Source organism: Macaca fascicularis, chromosome 1, assembly GCF_037993035.2.
Source record: "Macaca fascicularis isolate 582-1 chromosome 1, T2T-MFA8v1.1".
In the NCBI taxonomy this organism is placed as follows: Eukaryota; Metazoa; Chordata; class Mammalia; order Primates; family Cercopithecidae; genus Macaca; species Macaca fascicularis.
This window is the reverse complement of record NC_088375.1, coordinates 195,250,216-195,277,975: the sequence shown is the minus strand read 5'-3', so window position 1 is coordinate 195,277,975 and position 27,760 is coordinate 195,250,216. Positions and strand designations below refer to the sequence as shown.

General features: G+C 51.6%; 1 protein-coding gene and 1 long non-coding RNA gene across 2 annotated transcripts; one reads left to right on the top strand and one right to left on the bottom strand.

The window, feature by feature from the left end:
* Nucleotides 1-342: 342 nt before the first annotated feature.
* HEYL (hes related family bHLH transcription factor with YRPW motif like) lies at nt 343-15,816 on the bottom strand. Its single transcript, XM_005543865.4, has 5 exons — nt 15,715-15,816; nt 8,778-8,844; nt 7,625-7,708; nt 6,353-6,434; nt 343-4,099 (listed from the first exon to the last, which is right to left on the bottom strand). Exons 1-5 carry the CDS (start codon nt 15,792-15,794, stop codon nt 3,426-3,428), a joined length of 987 nt encoding a protein of 328 aa, XP_005543922.1. The 5' UTR covers nt 15,795-15,816; the 3' UTR covers nt 343-3,425.
* A 94-nt stretch (nt 15,817-15,910) lies between these two features.
* LOC102133346 (uncharacterized) lies at nt 15,911-26,679 on the top strand. The gene is made up of 4 exons (XR_001485914.4): nt 15,911-16,252; nt 18,820-18,987; nt 19,713-19,835; nt 26,409-26,679. It is a non-coding gene; the product is annotated as an uncharacterized lncRNA (long non-coding RNA).
* Nucleotides 26,680-27,760: the final 1,081 nt, after the last annotated feature.

Here is a 27,760-nt window from a genome sequence, read left to right as displayed (position 1 = left end):
CCAGCTCTGGCTCCACTGTGCCTGGCTGGCACGGAGCAGACCTCTGTGTTTGCTGGATTTGTTGTGAGCCGAATCCATCAGCCAGCCAAGCCAAGGGTGGAGAGCAATGCCTGCTGGCAGGACAGCCTGACTGCTCCCAGCTGTCAGTGTGCACTTGGAGTGGACACTCGCACTTGCCTTTGGCCAGGGTCTCCTGGCCATTTGCCAGAACTTCCAGTCCCTTGGCCCTGGCTCTCACTCTGCTCTGCAGCCTCCCCGCAAAGTCGGCCAGCAGGGGGTTCACCCCCTAGAGGGGCCCGGACCATCCACAGCATGAGTCCAGAAGATTTCTCACCTTCTCAGTTCACTTCCTCAACAAGTATTTATTGAATGCCAGCTATGGGCCAGGCCCTGTGCTCAATGCTGGGTACAGAGTGGAGAGTGAACCAGGCATGGCACCTGGCCTCATGAGCTTACACTCGAGTGGGAGGGACAGTCAACCAACAAGTAAATTACACAAAGGGATATGCAGTGGCAAATTCCCCATGAAGGGAAAGAACAGAGGCCTTGTCATAGATGAACTCAAGTACAGTGTTTAAGGAAGGCCTCTTGGAGGAGGCAACTCTGAAGCTAAGGCCTGAGGGTCTGAAGAACTCAGCCATGCACAGGGTAGGGGAAGACCATTCTTGGCAAAGGGAACAGCATATGCAAAGTGCTGGAGGTGGGAACGAGGCTGGAATGTCGAGGAAATAAAGGAAGGCCAGGTGGCAGAAGCTCAGGTAGCAAGTCTGGGACTGGCAAGAAATGAGGCTGGAAGTGAGGTTGGGACCAAAACAGGAAGACCTTTAGAATAACAGGGTAACAGAGTGAGGTTTTCAAACAAGAGATGATATGATACGACCTGCAGCTTTCAAGTTCTCTCTGGTGCTACTGAGAACTGACTGACAAAGCAAGAGGGAAGACCTTTTTGATCTGGGGGAGTTGATGTGGCCTGGCCAGGCTGGCTGTGGATGCAGACAGAAGTAGACGGACTCCAGAGATAGTTTAGAGGTAGAATCTACTGGAAGTTTCCAGAAGCACTAAAAAAAGCTTTATTGGATGTCCGCAATAACCGCTGCAACGGGGTAGGAGTTGGAGACCCCAGGAAGGCTTGGGGATAGAAACAGAAGATGCAAGTCCTTGACCACGGAATCAGATCACACAGTCACCCTTCCTTCCACAATATCCCAGGGACAATGAAAGCAAGTTCAGCCAAGATGCTGAAAGTGCTGGGTCATTCCCACCTCATTTCAGTGGCATCACAGATTCTCTGGAGTTGCATACATGCAACGTGGAAATGTGTTTCCCACAGCCCCACTAGGGATGCTCAGGCTAGGAAGTTGCCAAACTGCAAGACTACATCACTGACCTGGTATCCCAGGAGCAGCAGCAGCAGGAGGAGGAGGAGGAGGAGGAGGAAGAGGAAGAGGAGGAGGAGTTGTCCTTGTTCCTGTCCTGAGTGGGCCCCTTCATGATAAAGGGGAAACTGGCCTTTGCCTTCTGTTACCTCCTCTGTCTGTCCCCACTCCTGGGAGCATGTGTGAGTCCTGTCTTCCTTCTACCTCAGTCTCCCCTCTGCCTCCCTCAGGAGCACTCCCTGCCAATGACCCACTCTCTAAAATGATCCCCCCTCTCCTTGCTACTGCACATCTCAGATGGGTCCAGGAGGACAGCAGTCTGATGGAACTAGCTCACACTAAAAATGAAAGAGGTGCTTTCCTCTGTATCCCTCCTTGAGGATTTTGTCTTTTCAAAATAGCTTTCTGGGACACTCAAATGATCTCCTCCCTCTTATCCACCTCTTTGAAAGGGCTCTTTTCCCCAGGGTTTCTGCAACTCACTTTTCAGTCCATGGAGTCTCCTCAATGCAGCCTCTGGGGAGGGTGGTTCCATCAAAGGGAGGAGGTGGGAGAATCTTCCCAGGGGTGACAACTGAAGTATCTAACCAGTGTGGAATGAGCACCAGTGAATTGCTGGCTCTGGGACTCCACAGCCTTGGATCTGCCAGGCAGTAACCAGATTGTAGGAGCCCTGAGGGAAGTGCCAGGCAGTCGGGGGGCACTTGGAGTCACTTGGGGGAGTAGATATTTACCAGTGAGTACAAAAGGGTTTCTGCATTTTATCAACTGGTGTGGCAACACTGGTCCCACTGGGTGTCAGTCCAGTCTCCACTGTTCTGCTGGGAACGATCGCTGGACCATTTGTTTCCTCTATTAGAAAAAGTGGCCTGGGGTGGAGCTGAGGAATGAAATGGCCTCTGAGCAGAGCCAGCTCTGTGGAGTCCTGGTGAACAGGATCTCAGGCCCTCGACCCGTTGCATGACCTTGAAGGGCCGAGGTGCCTCGAATCATCTTTTCTCTTGCCCCTCCTCACAGTTATTTTTGTCCAGCCTGACAGCCCTTGGCTGTTCCAGCAGTCTGGGCTCTGTGAGCCGGATTCAAACCAGGCAGCACAGACGTCTGGTGCTGAATCCCAAGAGGTTCCTCTCTGCACACCATTGCATGGGGCCACGGCCCCTCTGCACTGTGTGCACCCAATGGGGAGGGACCACACGCCTGGAGGATGGTGACTGTAAGACGTGGGGGGCTGGGCTCTCCATTGCTCAACCCTGGCTCCTGTCTGGGAGAGCTGTCCAAGGCCTGGTGTGAGGACACCCTGTCACAGAGTTTTGCTGCTGCCTAGAAACCTCCCAGCTGGGTTTATCAGGCCAGCTGTGTGCAGGGACCTGTTAGCCAGTGAGAGGATGGGTGTCTGCCGCTGGGAGGAGGGTAGGAGCAGGCTCTGCTGGGCCCCCAGTCTCCAGGCCTTGGCTGTGGTGGAGAAAGGGTCTGTCCTGTGGTTCAGTGTGATGGTGTGGCCCAAGGACAGGTGGGCAGGGGCAGACAGGGTTCCCAGGAGACCTCTTTGTGGCCCCTGCTCAGTTACTATCTCCAGGAAGCGAGGCAGACACTATGTTCCAGCCTCTTGGCGTGGGAAGGCTGCAGCCAGTCAGTCATTGCTCCTGACTGGGGTCTGACCGCTCCAAGGAACAGCCTGCCTTGGGTCCTGGTGCCCTTCGGGTTAAAGCTTTTTCCCAGACCCAAGGTTCATGCCTCCTGCTGGTGTGCAGAGGGCAGGAGAGGGGTCTGGGCGCAGCTCTGAGGGTCACTCCCAGGACTCATCTGTGCAGGTGAGGAATGGAACCAAGCCTCTGAGACCAGAACAGCTCCAGGAGAGCTGGGTGGATAAGCTTGGATAACAGCGAGGAGGAGAGATGGGCTGGAGGAGGAGGGGGCCTCTGATGGCTGGAGAATGTGCCTTCACATATGAGCCAGTCCAGGAAGCAAAGCAGAAAAGGCAGTGCCCTTTTTTGGGCTCCTGGTAAAAGAACCTTCCTTATTCCTGGGGCAGGGTGATGAAGGGGCAGCTCAGAAAGCCCCGATTTCAGTGATTTCAGAGACCCAGGAGTGGTACAGCATGGCTCCCCCTGGCCTCCCAGCTGGCCCTGGGGAGGATGAGTTGGGGGCGGGAACAGCCACATAAGCAGCGGACCCTATAGGACCAGGGGGTGTGGGGGAGGAAGATCGCAGGAGGGGAGTGATGTGGCTGTTCCTGGCAGCCCTGCTGCTGGGGGCTACAGGCACAGGGGTCGCTGGCCTCTCTAGGGGGCGGGCCCTCCGGGTGGAAGATGCCCCTCGACTGGGCAGCACATTCCTCCGGGCTGGCAGGATGATGCCTGTGGCTCTGCGAATGGGAGCGGTTCGGAGGGCTGGGATGGGGTAAGCAGGAGAGGAGGTGTTGGGCAGGACAGGGCCGGGCACTCTTCCCAGGACGGCGAGCTGGTTGCTCAGGGCTGGCAGCCCCGGGCAGCTATGGAAGAAAGACCAGGGCCAGGCAGCGAAGGCCAGGGGGCCAGCGTGTGTGGGCGAAGGCTCCATCTCGGCTGCGTAGCTGTTGAGGTGGGAGAGAAGGCGAATCCGAACGGGGTCTGCACGGCTGCTGGGCCCTTCAAGGACCCCCAGGTACCTGATGACCTCGGTGAGGCACTCCCGAAAACCAATGCTCCGGAAGTCAACTGCCAGGGCTCGGGCATCAAAGAATCCTGCAAAGGGAGGCGTGATGAAGGTCATGCCAGGTGTGGGGAGAAGCAAGGGGCCTCCGTCTGTCTGTCTGAGTTCTGGACCTGCCTCCTCCACTCACTCCCTGGGCAGCCTTGGCCATGTCACCCTGACTCTCTAAGCCGGTCTCCCCATCTGCAGAGTGAGAACAAAAATCCCTGCCTGGGGTGGAGGGTGGAGGGTTATAATGATCAAATGAATTCACTAAACTATGAAGCATTATAAAATGTAAAATATTGCTTGCATCACAATTCATGATTAATGCAAAGAAAAAACTTTGTGGCCAAGATAACTTCATTGAAGTAAATACTTGACAGATATGAAAGGTTGTGCACTTGAAGGTATAGAACAACCCTGCCTGCTGAGAGGGGCAGATGCCCAGGAAGGGAGGTGGCAGCAGCAGCCATCAGAGTGAGGAGGCCCCTTGGAGAAGGCAGCATAGTGTAGCAGTGAAGTGTGAGGTCGTCAGAGGCCAGGAGAGCTGGGTTCAAATCCTGGGTCAGCTACTTAACTAGCTGCCTCATTGTGGACAAGTCTCTATCTCTCTGTGCCTCAATTTCCTTAGCTGTAAAATGGGGATATAGCAGTGCCTACTGTATAGAGTTGTGAGGGTGAAATTAAAATAGTGCACAGAAAATGCTGAATAAATGAAAAATTAGCTATCACTTATATTACTGGCTTGACCCTGTTGGCATCTGAGTTTGTCCCTTGGCTCAAAAGGCAATCTGGAAATCAAGACCCCACTGTGACCCTCAGCTGCTCGGCCAGGGACCCTCTCTTTGATGGATAACCACGTAAACTTCCTGCACAAGTATTCACATCCTCACTGCCTCTCCATACCTGTTCCTCTCTTGACCACCTTCTGGGCAAAGACAGAACAACCCCAGTCAGCACTGGTCTCATGACGATGGCAGCAAATATCTGGTCCTTGGTTCATGGCCCCCACAGAGGAACAGCTCAGCTGGAGACTATGTTTGGAGCCAGGTCAACTTGTGGGCAAGAACCAACTCTACTCTACACTTAGCCATGTAAGTTCAAGCAAATCCCTCACCTTTCTGTGTTTGCTGTTCTTTTTTTAGTTTTATTATTTATTTATTTTTTATTTTTTTGAGACAGAGTCTTGCTGTTGCCCAGGCTGGAGTTCAGTGGCACGATCTTGGCTCACTGCAAGCTCCGCCTCTTGGGTTCACGCCATTCTCCTGCCTCAGCCTCACGAGTAGCTGGGACTACGGGCGCCCGCCACTATGCCTGGTTAATTTTTTGTATTTTTTAGTAGAGATGGGGTTTCACCGTGTTAGCCAGGATGGCCTCGATCTCCTAACCTCCTAATCTGCCCGCCCTGGCCTCCCAAAGTGCTGGGATTACAGGCGTGAGCCACCATGCCCGGCCTTTTAAAAATTTTTTTTGAGATGGAGTCTTGCTCTGTCCCCCAGGCTGGAGTGCAGTGGCCGGATCTCGGCTCACTGCAAGCTCCGCCTCCCGGGTTCACGCCATTCTCCTGCCTCAGCCTCACGAGTAGCTGGGACTACAGGCGCCCGCCACCACGCCCAGCTAATTTTTTGTATTTTTAGTAGAGACGGGGTTTCACCATGTTAGTCAGGATGGTCTCGATCTCCTGACCTCATGATCCGCCTGCCTTGGCCTCCCAAAGTGCTGGGATTACAAGCATGAGCCACCATGCCCAGCCTGGGAGTGTCTTTAAAGCCACTGTTCCATTACTTTGTTGTAACTGATGGGCTTAAAATAACAAAATGAGTTAATTTGTGTCCTGCTACAATCCTGAGATTTGTGGTGAGCATGATATGTCACCCCAGCACCGCCAAGGACCCCACAACAGCCCAGAAGGCTAGACCAGTGGGTAGGATACCACGCTTCTCCCTGGGCTCAGGGGGTCAGATTGGGATCCCAGTGAGAATTAGCTCATTCAGGCAAATCCTTAATGAGGTCCTGGGTTGGGGAAGGGTGGGACCCACAGGAACAGTCTGTTACAGAAGAAAGCACCTCCCAGGTCTAAGACTGGAGGGAGCTGAATTGAGGAAAAGGTTGCGCCAAATGGAGACCCTGGAAGTGGAGAGGGAGATGCTGAAAGGAGAGAGAGAAGCTTTGCAAATGTTCCCTCCATTGACCTAGCTCCTCAGAGTGGGCAGCGTATGGACTTGCTCACCAACGTATCCCCAGGGCAGAGCCTCAAAATATTTGTTGTATGAATGACGCCTGAAAGAGAAGAGCATGGGTACCTGTCCCGCCAGTGGCATGGAGCATTTTCAAGTGATCCACCGTCATCTGTAAGACCTCGGCTTTCTCCAGCTTGGAAGAGCCCTGCGGGTACAGAAGACACAAGGGTGGAGCCTCCAGCTGACCATGTCGCTGTGCGGCGTCATCAGCACTCAATGTCTTGATTTTCTCACCTTCCTCACACTCCACTGCTGCCTGCAACTGGGCTTCTGCTTTGGCCAAATTCTCCAAATCTAGAACATTCTTTTCAGTTCTCCTCTCAGACCACCTGTCCACTGTACGGCTGCCGATCATCTTTCCTGAAACCACTCCTCCCTTGACTTGCACGACAGCACTGTTTCTGGGCTCTCCTTTTACCATGCCTCTTGATCTGCCATCTCTTAGCACAGTAGTGTCCCTTCTGTGTTACTTCGCATTCTGCTGCCCTGCAGAGGGGCTTGTCACCTCCATGGCTTTAACCGCCATCCTCAGAATGAATGCCTCTTAAACCAGCTCTTCCGGGAATCCAACTTCAGACTCAATGTGCCCAAGATCTAGCTCATCATCTTATCCCCAGACTACTTCTCTTCCTGTTTTACTCTCTTGGGAAATGCTTCCTAAGCCTCCCAGGTGAAGCCTGAAGATCAGATGCTCCATGGGAGCCCCTTGAGGGCAGATACTAGGTCTAGTTCACGGCTGGTCCTGTGACGGTTTTAGTGAACATCTGTGGGATGACTGACTTGTTCTCACCAGCATAAGGGAAGGCAGAGGACCTGTGACCTATGCCTTGGTGCATAGGGTGAGAATCTCCTAGGCTGAGCCCACTGTCTGATTCCCCACTGTAGCTCCCCCACCTTAACATGCTCGATGGCAGAGTGCTCACTCCCTGAGCAGCCTGTTCCACTTTCAAATCATTCTGGAAATGTCTGTAGTGCGGACGGATGGGGGCTTGAGAATCACATAGTCCTGTGCCCTGCTCTTTACTAGCTGTGTGATCTGGTATAAGTTACTTCACCTCTCTGTGCTTCAGTTTCCTTACCTGTGCCATGGGCATAATAATCCCTACCTTTCGGGATCATTCTGAGGAGTCAATTCAATGGGATGATGGACATAAAGCCACCTGAGACACCTAAATATAAATTTCCATTCCTCTTACCCTGGCCAGTGACAGATATTGGTAAATGAACACAGCATCTCAGGCAGCTGCTACCAATCAATGAGAGATGCCACGCGAAACGAACCTTATCTGCCACCCACACAGTGTTTCCTCTAGCACAATCAGCAGTGTCACATACCTGTTTCTCAAAGGCAGTGGGGACCAAGCGTCGCAATTCAGACAGGCTACTGTTAATGCGGTCTCGACGCCGTTTCTCTATGATCTAAACAATCATGACAAGAAGTTACTCACAGGTGCGTCATCAGTTTCCAAAGTGCCTTGATGGACATCAACTCATATTTACCCACACAGTGTTTTTGTGAGGGAGATCAATCTAGTCTTACTTTATGGTGGAGAAAACCAAGGCCCAGAGAAGGACAGTGATTTGCTTAAGGTCACACAGCAAGAAAGTGCAGAGCTGGGAGGACAACTCAGACCTCTTGTCTTGGTCTATAGGGGTGATATTCAAGATGTTTAACCGCTGGTACAGCAGGGCACAGCCAATCAGAATGAGGACACCAGCCACGGTGCAGGAGCAGGCCCTGGAGGCCCCCACTGGGCCAGGAGGGAGACCCTGTCAGCTGTGAGGTCATGAGATGGTGTGGAGAGTCCCACGTGTTGCTCTCTCTAGCTGTAGAGCCCTTGCACTCACATACCCTCATTCTTCCCTCACGATAATGGTAGCAGAACACTGGGAGCAGGACAGATTTGACCTCATTTTACAGATAAGGAAAATGAAGGCTGGAAGGAAGTGGTTTGCCTAAGGGCTTACAGTCAGTGAGTGTCAGGCTGCTCTCTGCCAGACCCCAAGTGTCTGGACTCCCAGTGCGGAAGCACAGCTGCATCCTGGGAGGAAAGTGGGGCTGAACAGGACGGACAGATGACAGCAGCAAGTGGGGATCCTTCTGTCCCCTCCCCCACCCTGGCACACTGAGGGGGATGAAAATTCTGGACTCAGAGACAAGACAGAAGATAGGATGGGGGGCAGGCTGGAACAACAATCATAATGGCCTATTGTGTGTCTGCTATTGTTACATTAATGCACTTAATCTGCAAAGCAGCCCTTTGAGGTGGGCCCTGTCATTATTCCAGTTACACAAAGGAGCAAATCAGGCTCAGAGAGGTTAAGAAGCTTGCCGGGAATCACCCTGATAGCTAGTGCCAGAGTAAGGATTTGAACCCAGGCAGTTAGCTTCACGGTGAAGTTTCTGCCCAAGGTTCTCCCCGCCAGACTGCAGGGGATTCATGGCAACCCTTTGTTGGGCAACTCAGAGGCTGAGACGGACACTCACCCCTCTGCGTTTCTTCCTGGCTTGCATCTGCGAAGGGCTGGGGGTGGACAGCGGCCTGGCCATCTGGCTGGAAAGGAAAAGAAAAGCTGATTTTTCAGGGCTGGGGGACCGTCTCCCTGGCCTGGGCCGACCTCGGGACAGGAGGAGCCGCAGGGCGGGCCTGGAAGGAGGAGTTTGCTCTCCCCTTCTTCCCGGGGACTCATTTCAACCAGGTCAAGTCCTCTCAAGCACTCTGGGCCCACTTTGGGCTCTTGGTCTGGACCTACTCGGCCTCGCCCCTGGCCCCTCGCAGCGGCCGTCGGGGAACCGCGCACCGCGGCGCGGTAGCTCCGGCTCCTGCAACCCGATCCCCGAGGGCGGGGCGGGCGAGGGCACTGGCCGGCGGCGGCGGGGCTGGGCCGGGCGGGTTGGGTTTCAGAGGGAGCCGCTGGGAACGAGCGTGGAAAGAGCAGATGCCGCTGCTTCCCACGGGCCGGGCGCGCCTGCCGCCCGCCCTCCGCCCCGCCTGCAGCTGCCGCCTCCTCCCACGCGGTGCGGCCGGGGGCGAAGGGGAGGCGGCATCTGGGTCACAGGCCCTTCTCGGATGCTCTGGGACACTGCCCTGGCCTCCCAGAAGGCCCCGTCCCCCCAGCCTCGGCCACTCCTCCCACTCCGTGCCCGCCTTCTGCAGCCCCGGTTGAATGATGGATGTTTGCTCACACCCCAGGAGCTCCCATTACAGAGAAGAGGCTCAACCCTGGGGGGAGCTTTTCCTGCCCAGACTCTGACCAAAATAATCTTCAGCCCAACTGCTAACCCTTCTTAAGGTTTTCTGCTTCAGAAGTTCTCTTAGAATGGTGAGGATTCGCTGGGTCCACTGAGGCATCATTCATTTGGCCAACACTTCTAAGGCCTTATTCAGGCCTGGGTGGGTGGTGGTGCACTCAGCCAGACCCCAGCCCTCCCTCAGCTCAGCTCCAGTGGGCAGACACTGCACCAACAAACAACAAACAAGGTGACTCCCCTGCCATTTTGGAAGACATAACGCCACACATCTGAACAGGAACCTGCAAGCTGGACTTCACCCACACCTGCTCCTGCTGCCCCTGGGTTCCCCATCTCAGTGAAGGTACCCCGCTTCTGCAAGGTGGAAAGCTGATGCTGTCTTTGATTCCTCCTCCTCCTTGCCCCCACCTCATCAAAACCTGCCCACACTATGTCTAAAATATATCTCACGTCTGTCCTCTTCCTCTCCGCCACTTCTCTCAATGCTACGCCTCTATCATTGTTCATCTGGATGACTGCAAGAGCTTCTTGTTGGGTGCTTTTACAACCTCTTTGACTCTCTACAAGCCTATCTCCACACTGCAGGCAGAGTGATCATTTAAATCTGATCATATCACTCACTTAAAACTCCTCCGTGGCTCCCCAGTGTGTTTTTGTTTGTTTGTTTTGGTTTTTTTTTTTTTTTTTTTGAGATTGTAGTCTCACTCTGTTGCCCAGGCTGGAGTGCACTGGCATGATCTCAGCTCACTGCAACCTCTGCCACCCAGTTCAAGTGATTCTCCTGCATCAGCCTCCGAAATAACTGGGATTACAGGCACCCACCACCATGTCTAGCTAATTTTTGCATTTTTAGTAGAGATGGGATTTCACCATGTTGGCCAGGATGGTTTTGAACTCCTGACCTCAGGTGATCTGCCCGCCTCGGCCTCCTAAAGTGCTGGGATTATAGGCATGAGCCACCATGCCTGGCCCCAATGTTTTTTAAGATCAAGGCCACCATCTTTCAGGTGGTCCAACTGGCCCCTGTCAACCCCTCCAGACTCAACCCTCTTCCTCTGTATGCTCCAGCCTATGAATGCACTAACTCCTTCTGCAGTTGCACATACTGTCCCCTAGCCTAGGTCCACCATCTCTGGTCCACCCATCACCCCAAGCCCCAGTCCCTTTGCCCCATAACTTCTATAATCCATCAGATCTCAACTCAGATGGCACCTCCCTGGGGAGCCTTTTCTAACATTCCTCCTCCTACTAGTATCCCCTGCTCAATACTCTCCTAGCACCCTGCTTTCACAGCATTTATGCCAATTTGTTGTTTTATATGGTTATTTGATTGATGTCTATCTCTCCAACAAATCCGTAAGCTCCATGAGGCCATGAGCCATGTCTGTTACATTCACTATTGCAGCTTTGAATACAGCAGAACTCATGGTAGAGCTTTCTTCTCTCACCCATGTATTTGGCATCACTGGGGAACAGAGACTTAAGCACCATAAAATCTACGGCCTAGGACTTTGTGGAATGGGGGCATAAATGACTTACCAGAAAGGTCCCAGCCCATGTGACTACCTTTTTGGCATTTGAATTTGGATCATTTTCATCAACTGCTCAGAGAAGGTTGCAGAAGAGACCAGATAGCATTTGTCAAATCCTACTGCTATGTCCCTGGCTTTGTCCAGACACATCTGGAAAAGGATATCTCCCACCCAAACATCTGGACAAGCAGACCTGGTAAGAAGTTTGTAATAGCTCCTAGGAGGGAGGGCCCAGCAAGCTAGGTCCAGGCTCAGATGGCCAGATCCTGAGATCTATGGGGCAGCTTGTTTACAAAGCCTCACTGGTTCACTGGGGACAAGCCCCAGGAGCCAAGACACACTAAGAAACATGACCTTTGTTCCCCCCAGCTTGATAAAGCGTCTCTTCGGGTATTGGGTTAGCCTCGCGCACGTCACTGCCTCTCAGCCTGATCCCTCCGCTGGGACCATCTGTTGGAGGCTGACGCACCCTTTTCAGGGCAAAGCAGTGCTGCCATCCCTTTTTCCAATCTCCTGGTCAGCTTCTCCCTGTTGTATTATTCCCCCCTTCTCCTCCCCCCATATCTCAGAGGCAAACCTCACATTACAGTTTTCTTGGCAACATTATGTGTCTTTCCCTCCTTTGAGCCTTACAAAAGCCCATCTTACGGATGAGAATGCTGAGCTTCAGGAAGCTAAAGCAGCTTGCCCAGCCTACCCAGCTGCTAAGGAGCAAAGCCAGCAGGGAATCCGCATCTTCTGGCTCCACTTCAGCATTGTTTCCCTTCTAATTCCTACTTCCTGTCTGTCTGAATAGCCTTCCAGACCCCTTATTTTTAAAGTTCCCAAGAGCCCAGCCAGAGCTCCCTTCCAGCCCATGATCTGGCCCTGACAGTGGGAGGAGGTGTGGGATTCTCTTGTCTGAGAATCTGAAAATGACAGAGATTTTCATGGACCCAGAGAAGATACGTTGACCATCAAGATCTGCTCCATAGGCCTCTAGTGGCTCCTGGCCAGAATTCTGGGGCAGTCTCTTATAGCACGGAAGCTTTCCAGGTGGTCCCGACCACCCTCAGTGCTGACTTCCCCTGGGAACTCCCCCGTGGAACCCTTGCAGATGACCCTAATCATTTTGTGTCAGCCAAAGGCAGAATCACCATGTCCCAAATGAAGGGATCTCAGAGAGAACTGAGTCCATTTGTAAAATGAGGAAACTCAGAGCGGAAGGGATCTTCCCCAGGTCACATAGCAAATTAGAAGAAAATCCAGAACTACAGTCAGTTCTAGTGTCTGGTGGCTTTTTTTTTTTTTTCTTTTTTTGAGATGGAGTCTTACTCTGTCACCCAGGCTGGAGTGCAGTGGTGGGATCTCAGCTCACTGCAACCTCTGCCTTCCAGGTTCAAGTGATTCTCCTGTCTCAGCCTTCTGAGTAACTGGGACTACAGGCACATGCCGCCATGCCTGGCTAATTTTTTGTATTTTTAGTAGAGACGGGGTTTCACCGTGTTAGCCAGGATGGTCTCCATCTCCTGACCTCGTGATCTGCCTATCTCGGCCTCCCAAAGTGCTGGGATTACAGGCATGAGCCCCTGCACCCAGTCTTAAGTGGCTTTTAATCTGGGGCTTTTGCCAGTGCACCCCATATATTCATCATCCCGTCATGTAGATCTTGGAGCCAGTACTTTTTGTTCTATACTGCACTTCCACATCTATTTGTCTAATTTATTGCACAATAGCCCTGTGAGTGAAGTATTATTTGGGTCACTTCACATTTAGGAAAAATAATCATTTTACAGGTGGAGTGACAGACACCGGAGTTAAGAATCACTCCAGTAAGTCCAGTCTTCAGACTTCTGGTCTTTTCATTAGACCATGCTGTCTCATAAATATGTTGCCCCCCCAACTGAATGGTGACCGCTTTGACAGCAACATTTACTGGAAGTTACTTTGTATCAAAGCAGGGAGTTATGTAACTTTATGTACATTACTTCATCAAACCTTATCCTGTGAGGCAGGAATGCTAATGCATTCCCATTTTGAAAGGGAGAAAACTGAGGTTCAGAAAGGTGTAAAAGTAACTGGCCAAAGTTAATGGTGGTAAGATTCAAACTCAGGTCTATCTGACTCCAAGGCCACCACCTTATATTGTTCAGGAAGAGGACCCTGATCCAGGGTCTGACATGTGGCAGGTGCTCATTAGACATTTGCAAAGGGAGAGGAGAGGCTGTCCTCTCAGTTTAGACTCATCCTGTGTCAGCGGGCCAGGTTCAGATGAGAGCTCTGTGGGTAAGTTTCACAGATGTGGCAGGACTGCCACCAGGCAGATGCCCACAGTGACGGTGGAACACCCACTGCTTTTTACTCTCATATTTCTGAGTGTGGGGGATTTGCGCCCTGCCCCTGACCCCGAGAGACTGGCTGCCTCTGTCCTGCAGCCCTTGTCAGTGTTTATCTGCTTTCTGTGTACATGAAGCTCTTCTTCCCTGAGAGTTCCCTGAGGGCAGAGGCTGAGCAGGATACATCTGGCCCCCCTATGCCCAGCCCGGGGTCTGGGCCACAGCAGGCATCGTTCAGTGCTCCCTGAATTGAAGCATTGATGTCTGCTGGCGGGGAGGGCCCTTTGGTGAGTGCTACAAAGAGGCGTCTATAAGTCAGCCTCTGCCAGATGTCCAACTGCTTTCTCTCCTCAGAGGGGTCTGCTCCTCTAAGGACAGTGTCTAAAAATGGGCTCTGGATATATAGGAAATGCTATATGTATAGGAAAAAAATGCCCAGTGATCCTTTTTGCCTCATGTGAGCAGCTGCCCAGATGCCACCATCTTCAAGAAGCCCTCCTTGCCATCTTTGGTTGAGAGTGACCTCTCCTTGCTTAAGTGCCCTCACAGCCCAGAGTCTGTCTCCTTTCCATCCTGTCCATGGTGTTTTTATGACCTGGCAGGTCACTGACTGGGCTGCAAACTCGTGGAGGACAGAAGCCAGCTCTGATCAGCCTAGTTCTCTGGCATCAATTTTGTGCCTCTAATCTATGAAGACCCAATGCCATTGAATTTGAGACCCCGCTCCAACACCACCACATGGTGCTGTGCCCTTTCCTGGCCCTTAACAGGCACGCTAAGATAACTGCTTCTCTAAATAGCAGTTTCTGTTAAACAATTAAGAAAGGCTGATATGTTGCATAGCAAATTGTATTATACACCCTAAAAACAAATGTACAGGATGCAAGAGGAATATCTGTTATGGCATTTTCCTGGGATTTGTGACTGAGGCAGGATCCCTGGATCTCAGAAAACTGGAGAGCACTAAAATTACAAAATGTCCTCCAAAATATCCCTAAGAATTCCTAAGAATTAACTGGGCCCGACACACTGGCTTACGTCTGTAATCCCAACACTTTGGGAGGCCAAGGCAGGAGGATCACTTAAGCCCGGGAGATCAAGGTTGCCATGAGCTATGATCATGCCACTGCACTGCAGCATGGGCAACAGAGTGAGACTGTGTCAAAAAAGAAAGAAAGAAAGAAAGAGAGAGAGAGGAAGGAAGAGAGGAAGGAAAGAAGGAAGGAAGGAAGGAAGGAAGGAAGGAAGGATTAACTGAATTCCCCTCCAATTCTGTTCGAGAGAGTCAAGTCTGGATGAGCCAAGAGAGATGAAGTATTCCTCTCTTTTCCACTGCTGTCTTTGTTTTACTGGTGGGGAAACAGACTCAGGACAGACTCTGTCAGGGAAACCAATGGCCCAAGACCACGTAGTGAGTTGGTGGCAGATTTGGGGCTGAGACCCAGGTCTTCAGACTCCCAATCAGCCCTGCAGCTCTTTCAGGGTGCTGGGAATCACATGGTGTGTGCCTAAGCATGTGCTGTGCTAAGCCCTTGACATACTTTACCTCATTTGGTTTTCCCAATACTTCTATGAATTTAGTTCTATTATTAATGCTTATTTAACAGATAAGTAAACTGAAGCTTAGACAGTTCACAGAACTGCGAGGTAGCAGAACTATACAAGTGCAATTTGTTCGACGGGTTTGAAGCAGGTCAGACTGTCTACCAGGAGCTGAAAGACACTGGCAGCAGGGGGGCACGATAGGAGGCACACTGGAAATGGAGTCTAGGCCCTTGCAAGTCGCTTATTATTTTCTTCAATACTAAGATCCTAAATCCAAAGTCCAGTTTGCTCAAAGGAGGACAAGTTTTCTTCTTCCTGAAATAATTTGTGGACTACATGAAAACTACATCCAAACTAGGATAAAATTGGGAAAGAATGGGGTTACTCTGCATCGTCAGCAGATTCCGGACAGGGGCTAGAGTACCATCAGTCTATGAGAGTTTTCTAGAATCTCCAGGGAAAACTCCTTGCCAGTGTCCTCCCCTAGGCCACTTCAACCGATAGATGATAACCCACTAGCCACCAGATCCCCCGAGCTGAACTCTACCTCCGTGCCAGCATCCCCAGCCCTGCACGACGGAGAGCGCACAGGATCCAGGCACTCATGCGTGTAAAGGCACAGCCCACCCACGCCCCACACGCCGACACCTGTGGCCCCGCGCTCACCCGCCTCTGCCCAGGCGGTGCTGGAGGGCTGGCCCGCCTGCTCCGCGAGCCCGTCGGACCGACCCCCACCTCGCTCGCCCTCCGCGTGCTCAGTCCCCGCATCCCGGCCCTTACCTCAGCTCGCCCTCTTGGCCCACGTCGATGGGTCCATCGGACTCGCCGTCGGAGCCCCTCGGCTCCTTGGGTCGCTTCATGGCGAACGCAGGCTCCCGGGTCTCAGCCCCGCGGCTAGGGCTCCCAGTCGGGAAGTCGGGCCCCGCCCCGGCCCCGCCCCGGCCCCGCCTCAGGGGCACCGCCGCCGCCCTTTCCCAGGGCCCTTTCCTGCGCCGCAGCCCCGGGCGCCCAGGCGCCCCTTCGCCCCCGCGGTGACGCGCCGCCGAGCCGTGGGAAGGCCCTGGGCGGTCGCCGCCTTCACCGACGGCTGGGAGGTCCGGCCGAGCTCCGCTGTCTCGGCTGCCGCGCGCTGGGTGGCCTTGGGCAGGTGCCCTGGGAAGCCCGGCGGGGAAGCCAGGAGTCCCCGTCTGTCCCTGGGTCACCTGGGCGCTGCTGGCCTGTAGAGGCGCCGCTTTGATGCCTGGGATTCCGCAAGGGTCAACCCCGCGCGCTCCTGCCTCCTGGTGTTCTGGAGGCAGCAGACACATCGTTTGTCGAGGTTAGTCGGGGTGGTTGGGGCCTGATCCTCAACAAGAATTCCCCAGCAGCTCCTCCATAGGGGCCCGAAGCAAGTGGAATAGTGTGGTGGGGGCAAGGGGAAGACACACTTCTGAGAGGTGGCAGTCACCCCCAAAAGGGACGGCTGAAGTTGTGGCCACAGCGTCTGAGAAAGCTGGGCTCTGGCCGAGGTCCCTAAAGGCCTGGCTTGGTGGCAGTGGTGGGTTGTCCCTGGGAATCAGTTCCCAGTTCCCAGTTCACCAGAGGTCGAGTTGTCCTGGGCGGCCAGGAGGCCAGGAGGCCAGGAAAGGGCTCCTTCTAGACGCTCTGGCAGGGCCTCAAAGTGGGAGAAGGAGAGGAAAAGAGGAGACACCCTCCAGCCTGTCTTCCTGGGGCCTCTGCTTCTGACAACACACCAACCTGTTCACTCAGGGAGGGCTCTAGCTGCCCTGTCCTTAGGGAGGGGGACTCGTGGGAAGTTCTCAGATTCCACCGGTCATCCTCAGGCGCCCAGTACCTCAGGGAAGCTCCCAAGGCTCCAGAGGAAGCTGCATGAGAGCATCCTGGAGGTGGACTTCTTGGGCAGGGAAGAGGAGATAGAGGAGGTCTTGGTGTGCTGGGTTAGACATGAGAGAAGTCTTCCTTTTTGCCCGCTACCAGGTCAGGCCCTGAGGGAAGTCACCCTTTCAAGTGGGAGAATGGGGTTGGTCATCTGAGAATAACTGTGCTTCCACCCCCACAGCAAGGCCTGCTTGCTGGGGGACACTTGATTACTTGATGGCAAAGAACGTTCCTATGCCCCCTTCCACACACATCCACAGACACAACCAGGTGGCCAGGTATGCAAATACATACACACAGACAGACTTACAAATACATACTGGTAGGCGCAACTGTCATGAGCGATCAGTACCAGGAAGCCCTGGTGGTCGCCCCAGCCACAACTATGGACTCTCATTCCAAATGCCCTCAGTACTCACATCACTTCTGCAGGCACATGCCAGTCAGTGGAAACCTCAACCAACAGAGAAGTTGCACAATCCATGCGCTATGCATTCCCTGGAAAGGCAGAAGTCAAGAAAGCCTCCTGGATGTCTGCCCTGTGTAACTGACTGAGATAGCAAAGATTGGAAGAAAAGCAGATTTGCAGGGGAAGGTCAAGGGCTCCGTGGTGGACATTTCATGTGAGATGTCTTGGATCATCAAAATATAGTGCACAGTTAAATAGAGGGTCTGGAGTTCAGAAAAGGGTCTCAGCTGGATATTAAATTTGGACGTCATTAGGTAATTGATGGCATTTAAAGCTATGGGAGCAGATGGGATCACTCAGAAAACGTGGATGGAGACAGAGCAGGAGCCTAGCTAAATACTTAACATTTGGTGAGCACTTATTATAAAACCTGAAACTATTCTAAGTGTTTTGTAAATATGAACTCATTTAATCCTTGACAACTCTATAAAGTAGTAATATTATAATCCCCACTTTACAAGTGAGAAACGACGGCTGAGAGGCAGAGTAACTCTACCTAAGGCCAACAGGCAATAAATGGAAGGGCTGGAATTTAACAAGGCAGTTCAGTTCCAGAGCCAAAACATTAGGCTTTATTACCTTACACAGCACTCCCCTTTCTTTTTAAAATAAAGACAAGGTTTTGCTCTGTCACCAGGCTAGAGTGTAGTGGTGCTGTCATAGCTCACTGAAACCTTGAATTCCTTGGCTCAGGTGATTCTCCTACCTTAGCTTCCCGAATAGCTAGGACTACAGGTGTATACCACCATGCTCAGCTAATTAAAAAAAAATTTTTTTGCCGGGCACGGTGACTCATGCCTGTAATTCCAGCACTTTCGGAGGCTGAGGTGGGCAGATCACGAGGTCAGGAGATCGAGACCATCCTGACTAACACGGTGAAAACCCATCTCTACTAAAAATACAAAAAATTAGCCAGGTGTGGTGGCGGCCGCCTGTAGTCTCAGCTACTCGGGAGCCTGAGGCGGGAGAATGGCGTGAACCCGGGAGGCGGAGCTTGCAGTGAGCCGAGATTGCGCCACTGCACTCCAGCCTGGGCGACAGAGCGACTCTCCATCTCAAAAAAAAAAAAAAGCTGAGATTGCGCCACTGCACTCCAGCCTGGGCGACAGAGCGACTCTCCATCTCTTTTTTGGTAGAGATGAGATCTCACTATGTCGCCCAGGCTGGTCTCCAACTCCTGGGGCCAAGCAATCCTCCCACCTTGGCCTCCCAAAGTGTTAAGATTACAGGAGTAAGCCACTATACCCAGCCAATTATGCAGCTCTTAAACATTGTGATATATTATGTAGTACTGACCCTAGAGCTATGCCATCAATATAATAGCCACGAACCCCCTATGGCTATTAAGTACTTGAAATGTGACTGGTCTGAATTGCTATATGTGCAGTGAGTATGAAATACACACCAGAATTTTTTTAAGTGTCAACTATGTCATTGATATTTTTTGTTATGATTACATGTTGCAATGATAATATTTTATAAATATTGGATTAAATAACATATATTAGTAAAATTAACTTCCCTTGTTTTTTTTTTAGGTTTTTAAAAATGTGACTACTAGAAAATGTTAAACTGCTTATTCAGCTCCCATGATGTTCCTATTGGATGGTACTAATCTGGTGCAGGATTTCTTAACCTCGAGACTACTGGCATTTTGGGCCAGATCATTCTGTATTGTGCAGGGCTGTTCTGTGGATTGTAGAATGGTAAGCAACCTCCCTGACGTCTACCCACTGGAGGTCAGTTATACCCGCTCCAGTTGTGACCATCAGAAATATCTCCAGATAAAATACCAAATGTCCCTTGGGGGAGAAATTGCCCCCAGCTGGGAACCACTAGTCTGGAGAAACTCCAAGATTTAAAGGTTGTAGAAGAGAAAGAGCTGCCAGAGAAGACTGAAAGGGCAGTGGAGGAGAGTGGAGTGTGTGTGTGTGGGTGTGGGCAGGAGCCAAAAGAGTGTTTCAAGGACTTGGTCATGATCCTTTTAAATGCCAGTCAGATCATGTCACTTCCTGCTCAAAACCGTCCACATGCTTCACATCCCATTTGAAATAAAATGCCAACTGCTTACCATGCCCCATACACAGAATGGCTGTAATAACCTGGGCACCTACGAGAGTGAAAGGAGGCAATACTAATAATCATGCCAGGACAGTCCAGGGCACACTTGAGGTACCATCCCTTAAGCTCGGGCCCCTGCCCATCTCTCCAGCTTCATCCCCAACCACTTTCTGCCTTGTCCACCCACCCACGAGAGTCTTCTTGCCATTCGGATTGGGCCATTCTCACATTGCAGGGGCCAGAGCTTTGGGCGATGAACATATAGCAACACATATAATGTAATGTTAGTGATATTAATTGATGCTGTGAAATAAGATAAAGTGAGGTAGAGACATAGGGTAACTGGGGGATTGGTGGCTATTTTACTTAGGGGTCAGGAGATCCTCTCTGAGGATGAATCATTATGCAAAGACCCGAATGGAGAGAGGGAATCTGAGAAGATCTGAGGGAAGAGGATTCCAGGCAGAAGGAACAGCAAGTTGAAAGCCCTGAGGTAGGAACAAGCATGGAATATCAACGGAATGGTGATATGGTTTGGATCTCTGTCCCCATCCAAATCTCCTGTTGAATTGTAATCCCCAATGTTGGTGGTAGGGCCTGGTGGGAGGTGAGGGAGGTGGGTTTCTCATGAATGGTTTAGTCCCATCCCCTTGGTACTGTTCTCATGATAGTGAGTTTTCACGGATCTGATGTTTAAAGGTGTGTGGCATCTCCCCTGCTTCCTCTTTTGTTCCTGTTTTTGCCATGTGACGTGCCTGTTCAACCCCTTTTGCCTTTCACCATGACTGGAAGCTCCCTGAGGCCTCCACAGAAGCAGTTGCTACTATGCTTCCTGTACAGCCTGCAGAGCCGTGAGCCAATTAAACCTCTTTTCTTCATAAGTTACCCTGAAACACAGGGAGGTTAAGTAACTTACCCCAAATCACACAGCTACTAAGTGGTAGAAATAGGATTCTACCCAGGCAGTCTGGCGCCAGAATTCATGCTGGTAACCACTGCATCCTGCATTAGAGCTGGGTGGACCAATCAGGAGACTCTTAAAATAGGCCAGGCAATAAGGACTGGGTTCCTGTCTGGGTGACTGAATGGATGAAGGTGATGAGCACCAATGGGAAACATTGGAGAAGGGAAGGAGCTCACTATGGACATGCTGTTTGTGAGACCTAGGGCACACCCAAGAGGAGAACCCAGGGAGAGGTCTGGGCTGGAGTAGAGATTTGGTGGCTGAAGACACGGGGTACATGACATAGCTGTCCCAAGGAGCTAGTGCAGATCCAGAAGGGAGGGGAACCTAGGCTAGGACCCTGGGAAACAATAACCAAAGATTCTCTGGGAAGGAGGAGAATCCTGCGAGAATGGAGCACCAGGGACCAAGGCAACCAAGAGCCAAGAAAAAGGGCTTGGTCACCAGTCCAGGGGCTCTAAGAGGAAAGAAGTGTGATCAGGAGGTCACAGATGCCTTGGGATGAATGAACAGAGGCAAGGGAGGCAGAGGCAAGGGCAGGATGCCATGGACTGGGAAGTGTCTGGGGTGGAGGGTTGCGGAAGCAGGTTTAAAAAGGGGGCACGTCAGCCAGGCACAGTAATAGCCTATAATAGCAGCTACTCAAGAGGTTGAGGTGGGAGGATCACCTGAGCCCGGGAGGTCAAGGCTGCAGTGAGCCTTCATTGCACCAGTGCGCTCCAGCCTGGGCAGCAGAGTGAGACCCCATCTCTAAGGGGAAAAAATAAACAGAAAAAAAGAGGGGCAGGTCCATGAGAGAGGGCACCCCACGCAACTCCAGGGACCAGTAGAGCCTCAGGAGGAATTTGCTCACTGATGGAAAGGGAGTCAGAAGTAAGGAAAAGGGTGAGAGGCCCAGGAGTAGCAGGCACCCTCAATCCAAAGGGAGGGAGGATGAGACGGGCCCTCTATTCTACCCTCTGCTCCTTTCTCTCTGTCCCAGAGCTGAGCGAGCTGGAGATTTTCAGTGATGAGTTTCAGTTGCAGCAATACTTTCTCTATCACTGAGCCCACACTAGGTCAGCCCCGTCTGCTCTCGAGGCTGGTATTCACATCACTAAACTGATATGGCCTGGGCTCTGAACGGTTGGCTTGCACATAGACTATACACTGGAACAGGATTCCAGAGACCACTGCTGGGCAGGCACCGAGCCTCTAACTGCTGCATGGTGGAGGTATCTGGGGGGTCTCAGAGGAGATGATTGGCACGGAGATGCCCAGGGTGGTGGTTCGTGGTTATTAATTGTGGAATAGTTTATGTCTGTCCTGGCCCCTAGAAAAACAGCAGAAACATACAAGGACTTTCCCGGCCCATGGCCCAGGATGAAGTAGGGGGAAGAAGGGGCCTGGAGCACTCAGGTGCCACTCAGTCTTCCCTCTGCAGGACCTTGTCCTGACTTTGAGCCTAGCGACACTGAGACCCAGAGAGGGACAGAAACATCCCCTGGGCCACACAGTGAGACAGAAAGTGAGCCAGGACAAGTGTGGCCTTTTCGTGCCTTGGTTTTCTCATCTGTAAAATGGGATGATACCAAAGCCACTCGCTGTACAGGGTTGTTGTGAGGGTTAAGTGAGGTAAGATGTAGATAGCAATGCCTGCTGTGGAGAATGGGTGCTCTAATGTTATATTTGGGTTCGGCCTCTGTCTCCATCCACTCTCTCCCTAGGTGGTTCACCTACTCCCTGGCTTTTCCTTCTGTGAGCAAACGATTCGCTAATTTATATCTCAAATACAGACTTTTTTTCTCAGGTTCAGACCCATAGATCCAACTGCCCAGTCGTTTTCCTTACACTTATGTTGGTCCACCCACATGGCAAGACCTAGCCGGGGTGTGCTGGGCCTGTCCTGGACCTCTGCAAGCTCTCTGTGCCACACCCAGATGTCAGGCACCCCATCACCACTTTCCTGTTCCCCGTTCCATCCTGAGAACAGTCTGAGTCTCCTTGCTTCCCCCTCCCCCCACCCCCTGCTCATCCCAGGCGCTTCCTGTCCTCCCCTTGCCCTCCTCCCCCGCTCCTCTGGGACCCATCGGGCGCTCACTTTCCACCTCCACAGCTGCTGCCACAGCTGGTCACTGACGGAATGTGCAGCTGCTGGGAGCCACATGTGCAGAGCAGGCGGCGCACAAGCTACCCCTGGGGCTAGTGAGGGTGGGGGCTGGGACCATCTGTCTGTGTCTATCTGTCTATAACACACACATGCATGTACACCCACACACTTCCAAGCTCCTTCTCTAAGTAAGGTGATAAACATGTTGGTTTGGTTCCCTTCCCTGTCCCTGGGCTGCAGAGTTCATGCTCTACTTATCTGGGCCCCTGAGAGCAAAGCAGCTGGGCTGGCCCTGCTGTCTTGAAGCTTATACACCCCCACCCCTACATTCAGGCAGTACAAGTCCCGCAGGAGCCACGCAGGGGCGGAATGGCAGACTGGGTGTTCAGAGCCTCCCTAGCTTTCCCAGGCCCTGGAGGGTGGCCCACCATGGAGGAAGCCAGAAGCTTCAGGCACATTCCAGAGTCCCCTTGGCAGCACCCAGAGGCTCTGGAGGCGTGGCAGCCTGTGGGCAGGGCCAGCAGCATCTGTCCTGGTTCCCACACTCTGGCCTCTCTGGAATCTTGCATATTTCTCTTCCGTGTGTGCGTGATGTCAGCAGGACAAGGATACTGGGGGAGGTGGGAGGGGAGGGACTGAGCTTCCTGAAGTCAGATGGCCATGGGTGTGGGGGTGGGAGCTGGGGGTGGGAGCTGGGGGAGGGCCTGGTCCCTGCCATTGGGCACACAGTGCGAAGAGGACGCCCTGGCCTCTAGCTCCCGGGCCTGACCCAGAGGGACAGCTGCTGCAGGCTGTTGGGTAATCATGCTTCTTGCAGCAGGTTCTCTCGAAGGAGATGTGAGTTATGCACTCTCCTGGCAGCCACAGAGGGTACATGTTTTGCAGCATCACCCAGCAAGCAGGTAACAAGTTCATAGCCTTGGGCTGTGGCTATATTATTCTCACATTGGGATGAGCTTTATACCACTTGGAGCTTCATAGGGCTTCTAAGGGGAACTTTGCCAGAGGAATGAAAGAATGAAGATTCATGGGTAGGTAGGCGCAGCAAACCACCGTGGCACTCCTTTACCTATGTAACAAACCTAGGCTGGGCGCAGTGGCTCACGCCTGTAATCCCAACACTTTGGGAGACCGAGATGGTTGGATTACCTGAGGTCAAGAGTTCAAGATCAGCCTGACCAACATGGTGAAACCCTGTCTCTACTACAAATACAAAATTAACTGGGTGTGGTGGTGCATGCCTGTAATCCCAGCTATTTGGGAGGCTGAGGAAGGAGAATCACTTGAACCCAGGAGGCGGAGATTGCAGTGAGCCGCACTCCTGGGTTCAAGTGGCACTGCAATCCAGCCTGGATGGCAGAGCAAGACTTGGTCTCAAAAATAAAACCCCCCAAAACCCTGAATATTCTGCACATGTATCCCGAAACTTTAAATTAAATTTTAAAAAAAGAATGAAGATTCAAATTGCTATGGTCTGAATATGCCTCTCCAAAATTAATATGGTGAAACCTAATCACCAATGTGATGATATTAGGAGGTGGGGCCTTTGGGGGGTTATGAGATCATGAGGGTGGAAATCCATGAATGGGATTAGTGTCCTTATAATTAGTGTCCTTATAAAAAAGGCCCCAGGCCAGGTGTGGTGACTCACGCCTATAATCCCAGCACTGGGAGGCCGAGGCGGGCTGATCACCTGAGGTCGGGAGTTCGAGACCAGCCTGACCAACATGGAGAAACCCCGTCTCTACTAAAAATACAAAAATTAGCTGGGCGTGATGGCGCATGCCTGTAATCCCAGCTACTCAGGAGGCTGAGGCAGGAGAATCACTTGAACCTGGGAGGCGGAGGTTGCAGTGAGCCAAGATGGCACCACTGCATTCCAGCCTGGGCGACAAGAGCGAGACTCCACCTCAGAAATAAATAAATAAATAAATAAATAAATAAATATTAAAAAAATAAAAGAGGCCCTAGAGAGCTAGCTCACCCCTTTCACCATTTGAGGACACAGCTAGAAGGTACCATATATGAACCAGGAAGGGGGACCTCACCAGACGCCAAATCTACCAATGCCTTGATCTTGGACTTCACAGCCTCTAGAACTTTGAAAAATAAGTTTCTGCCGGGCGCGGTGGCTCAAGCCTGTAATCCCAGCACTTTGGGAGGCCGAGACGGGCGGATCATGAGGTCAGGAGATCGAGACCATCCTGGCTAACACGGTGAAACCCTGTCTCTACTAAAAAATACAAAAAACTAGCCAGGCGAGGTGGCGGGCGCCTGTGGTCCCAGCTACTCCGGAGGCTGAGGCAGGAGAATGGCGTAAACCTGGGAGGCGGAGCTTGCAGTGAGCTGAGATCCGGCCACTGCACTCCAGCCTGGGCGACAGAGCCAGACTCAGTCTCAAAAAAAAAAAAAAAAAAAGAAAGAAAAATAAGTTTCTGTGATTTATAAGCCACCCTGTTTATGGCATTTATGTTTATGTAGCAACTCAAATGAGCTAGGGCACAGATTAAGTCAGGTGAAATGTGGTGTTTCAGAGGGAATGGCACTGAATTTAGAGAAATAGCCTGGCATTCAGTTTCCTTTCTGAACCTAATTGTGTGTGTGCTCAGACACGTCACTTCCCCTCTCTAAGACTTAGTTTCTTCCTCTGCAAGATGTGGATGAGAATATTTCACTCGTGCCTCCCCTGCCCAGAACAGAAAACAGTGGAGTGAGGGGAACCAGTATTTTTTGGCTCTGTAAGAAACAGATGGTTCTGCTTCTTAGGGAGGTCCCCATTAAAACCACTCCTCAAATGTATCCCCCAGAGGAACTCAAATGACAGAAGATGATTTGTACTACCCTGAGGTTCAGGGGGACATAGCTCAAGCAAACTTAAGTGTAAGCTCAACATTTCTTTTGTGCGTTTTATCTGTAAAATAACATGAGAGAGTCAGTATAATGTAGTGCTTAAGAGACACGCTCTGGGCCGGGCATTGTGGCTCACGCCTGTAATCCCAGCACTTTGGGAGGCTGAGGCAGGAGGATCATAAGGTCAGGAGATCGAGACCATCCTGGCTAACATGGTGAAACCCTGTCTCTACTAAAAATTCAAAAAATTAGCCAGGCGTGGTGGTGGGCGCCTGTAGTCCCAGCTGCTGGGGAGGCTGAGGCAGGAGAATGGCATGAACCCGGGAGGCAGAGCTTGCGGTGAGCCGAGATTGCGCCACTGCCCTCCAGCCTGGGCACACAGGGAGACTCCACATCAAAAAAAAAGAGACACTCTGGAGCCAGACAACTTGAGTCTAAATAAAGCTCTGCCACTTATTAGCTGTGGACCTTGAATTAGTTACCTTACCTCTCTGAGCCTCAGTTTCCTCATCTGTAAAATGGGGATAAGAAGGGATAATAATAGTATTTACCTCATAGGGTTGTTGTGATAATTAAATGAATGTATAAAGTGTTTAGAACCGAGTCTATTCCATTCACTATTATGATGTGAATTTGTAATTTTATTCTTTGAGTTACTTGTTTATAAAAATAATGTTTCCTTTTTTTTTTTTGAGATGGAGTCTCGCTCTGTCACCCAGGCTGGAGTGCAGTGGCGTGATCTTGGTTCACTGCAACCTCCACCTCCTGGGTTCAACCAATTCTCCTGCCTCAGCCTCCTGAGTAGCTGGGACTACAAACACATGCCACCATGCCCAGCTAATTTTTGTATTTTTAGTAGAGATGGGGTTTCATCATGTTGGCCAGGATGGTCTCAATCTTCTGACCTCGTGATTCACCTGCCTTGGCCTCCCAAAGTGTTGGGATTACAGGCTTGAGTCACGGCTCCCAGCCAAAAATAATGTTTCTTTAAATGACCTATGGGCAAATAAAACTGGCTACTAGTAAGCACAAGAGAAAAACAGAACACATAGGCCTCAGGTCATGGATGAGCTTTGCAAGTTGAAAAGGGAGTGCACACAGGAGGAGAAAGAATTATGTCTGTGATTTCTTTATCTGGTTACTCCTTTGTTTTTTTGTTCCAGCTCCAAGCCACAGTCACATCTGGATCACATCATGGGGCTTTTATTCCCAAATCCAGTCCAAGACCATGTCAGAAAGCAGAGGATTCATTTATGGCACCAGAGGCTGGGGCTGATATACAAGGCCTAGGAAGGAGGGGGTGTTGGGATGCCGCCCTTCCCCGACCCCTGCCTTTCCCTCATCTTGGACATGGGCCACTGGTTATAAAACAGGGCAAATAGCCCTGGGACCACTGGCCTTACGGACATAATAAAAATTTTACCATGAGACTAAGACATCTCAGAACAGTTTCGATGATGTCCCCAAGTAGGTGACTCCAAGGCCCCTGAAGGAATGTTGGACAGGAGGTGTGAGGAAGGAAGTAGATGAAGAATCATATTTCTCTCCATCCTTGGTGACTGGGTGGGGACAGGTGGGAAACTGAGGGGACTTCAGGTTGGAGAATCCAGGAGAAACATTCAAGTCTAGTCTTACCACTGGGCAGAACGGTTAACATAATGTTGGGGGCCCCAGGTGTACCAGACTGATGGAGGTATAATAATATGTGGTAGCCAACCGCCAAGATGGCCCCTAATCATCTCCACTTCCTGATATTCACCTCCTTGGGTAGTCCCCTCTCACCTTCTAACAGGGTTTGTCTGTGTGACCAATGGAATATGCTAGAAGTGATGACATGTCACTTCCAAGGCTAGGTCATAAAAAATGGTCTGGCTTTTGCCTTGCTCTCTCTTGGATTACTCACTCTCAGGGAAGCCAACAGCCATGTCATGAGGACACTCAGGTAACATTGTGGCGAGGAACTCTGGTCATCTGCCAACAGCCATGTGAGTGAGCCATCTTGGAGGCAGCTCCTCCAGCCCTAGGCAAGCCTTCCATTGACTGCACCTCCACCTGGCAGCTTGACTACAACCTCACGAGAGGCTCTGAATAAGAACCACCCAGCAAAGCCACTCTTGGATTCCTGCTCTGCAGACACTTTGAGGGGCAGGAAGATCCTGGAGTGTAGGAAGACCCTGGGGTGCAGGAAGAAGAATGATGTGAGGGTTGGAGTCTGAGTTATCCCCTTCTTCCTTCATCTCACATCCTGTCTTTTCTTTTCTTCCCCCACTCCATCCCCACCCTTGGTGGTTCCAGATGGGAACACCGAGTCCATGTGAGGAGCCCTGTTGGGAGAAGCTTGCCTTCTGATGGTCTCAGGCTGCTCTCCATTGCGGAATCTCCCCTCAAGGTGGTCTTCATGTGGTGGAACAGATTCTACAGAAAGACCCCAGCTCTAATGGATAAATCGGGTCCCAGGCCTGCTCATTACCCACATCACCATTAGCATTTCATGAGGGGCCATATGCCAGTTTGT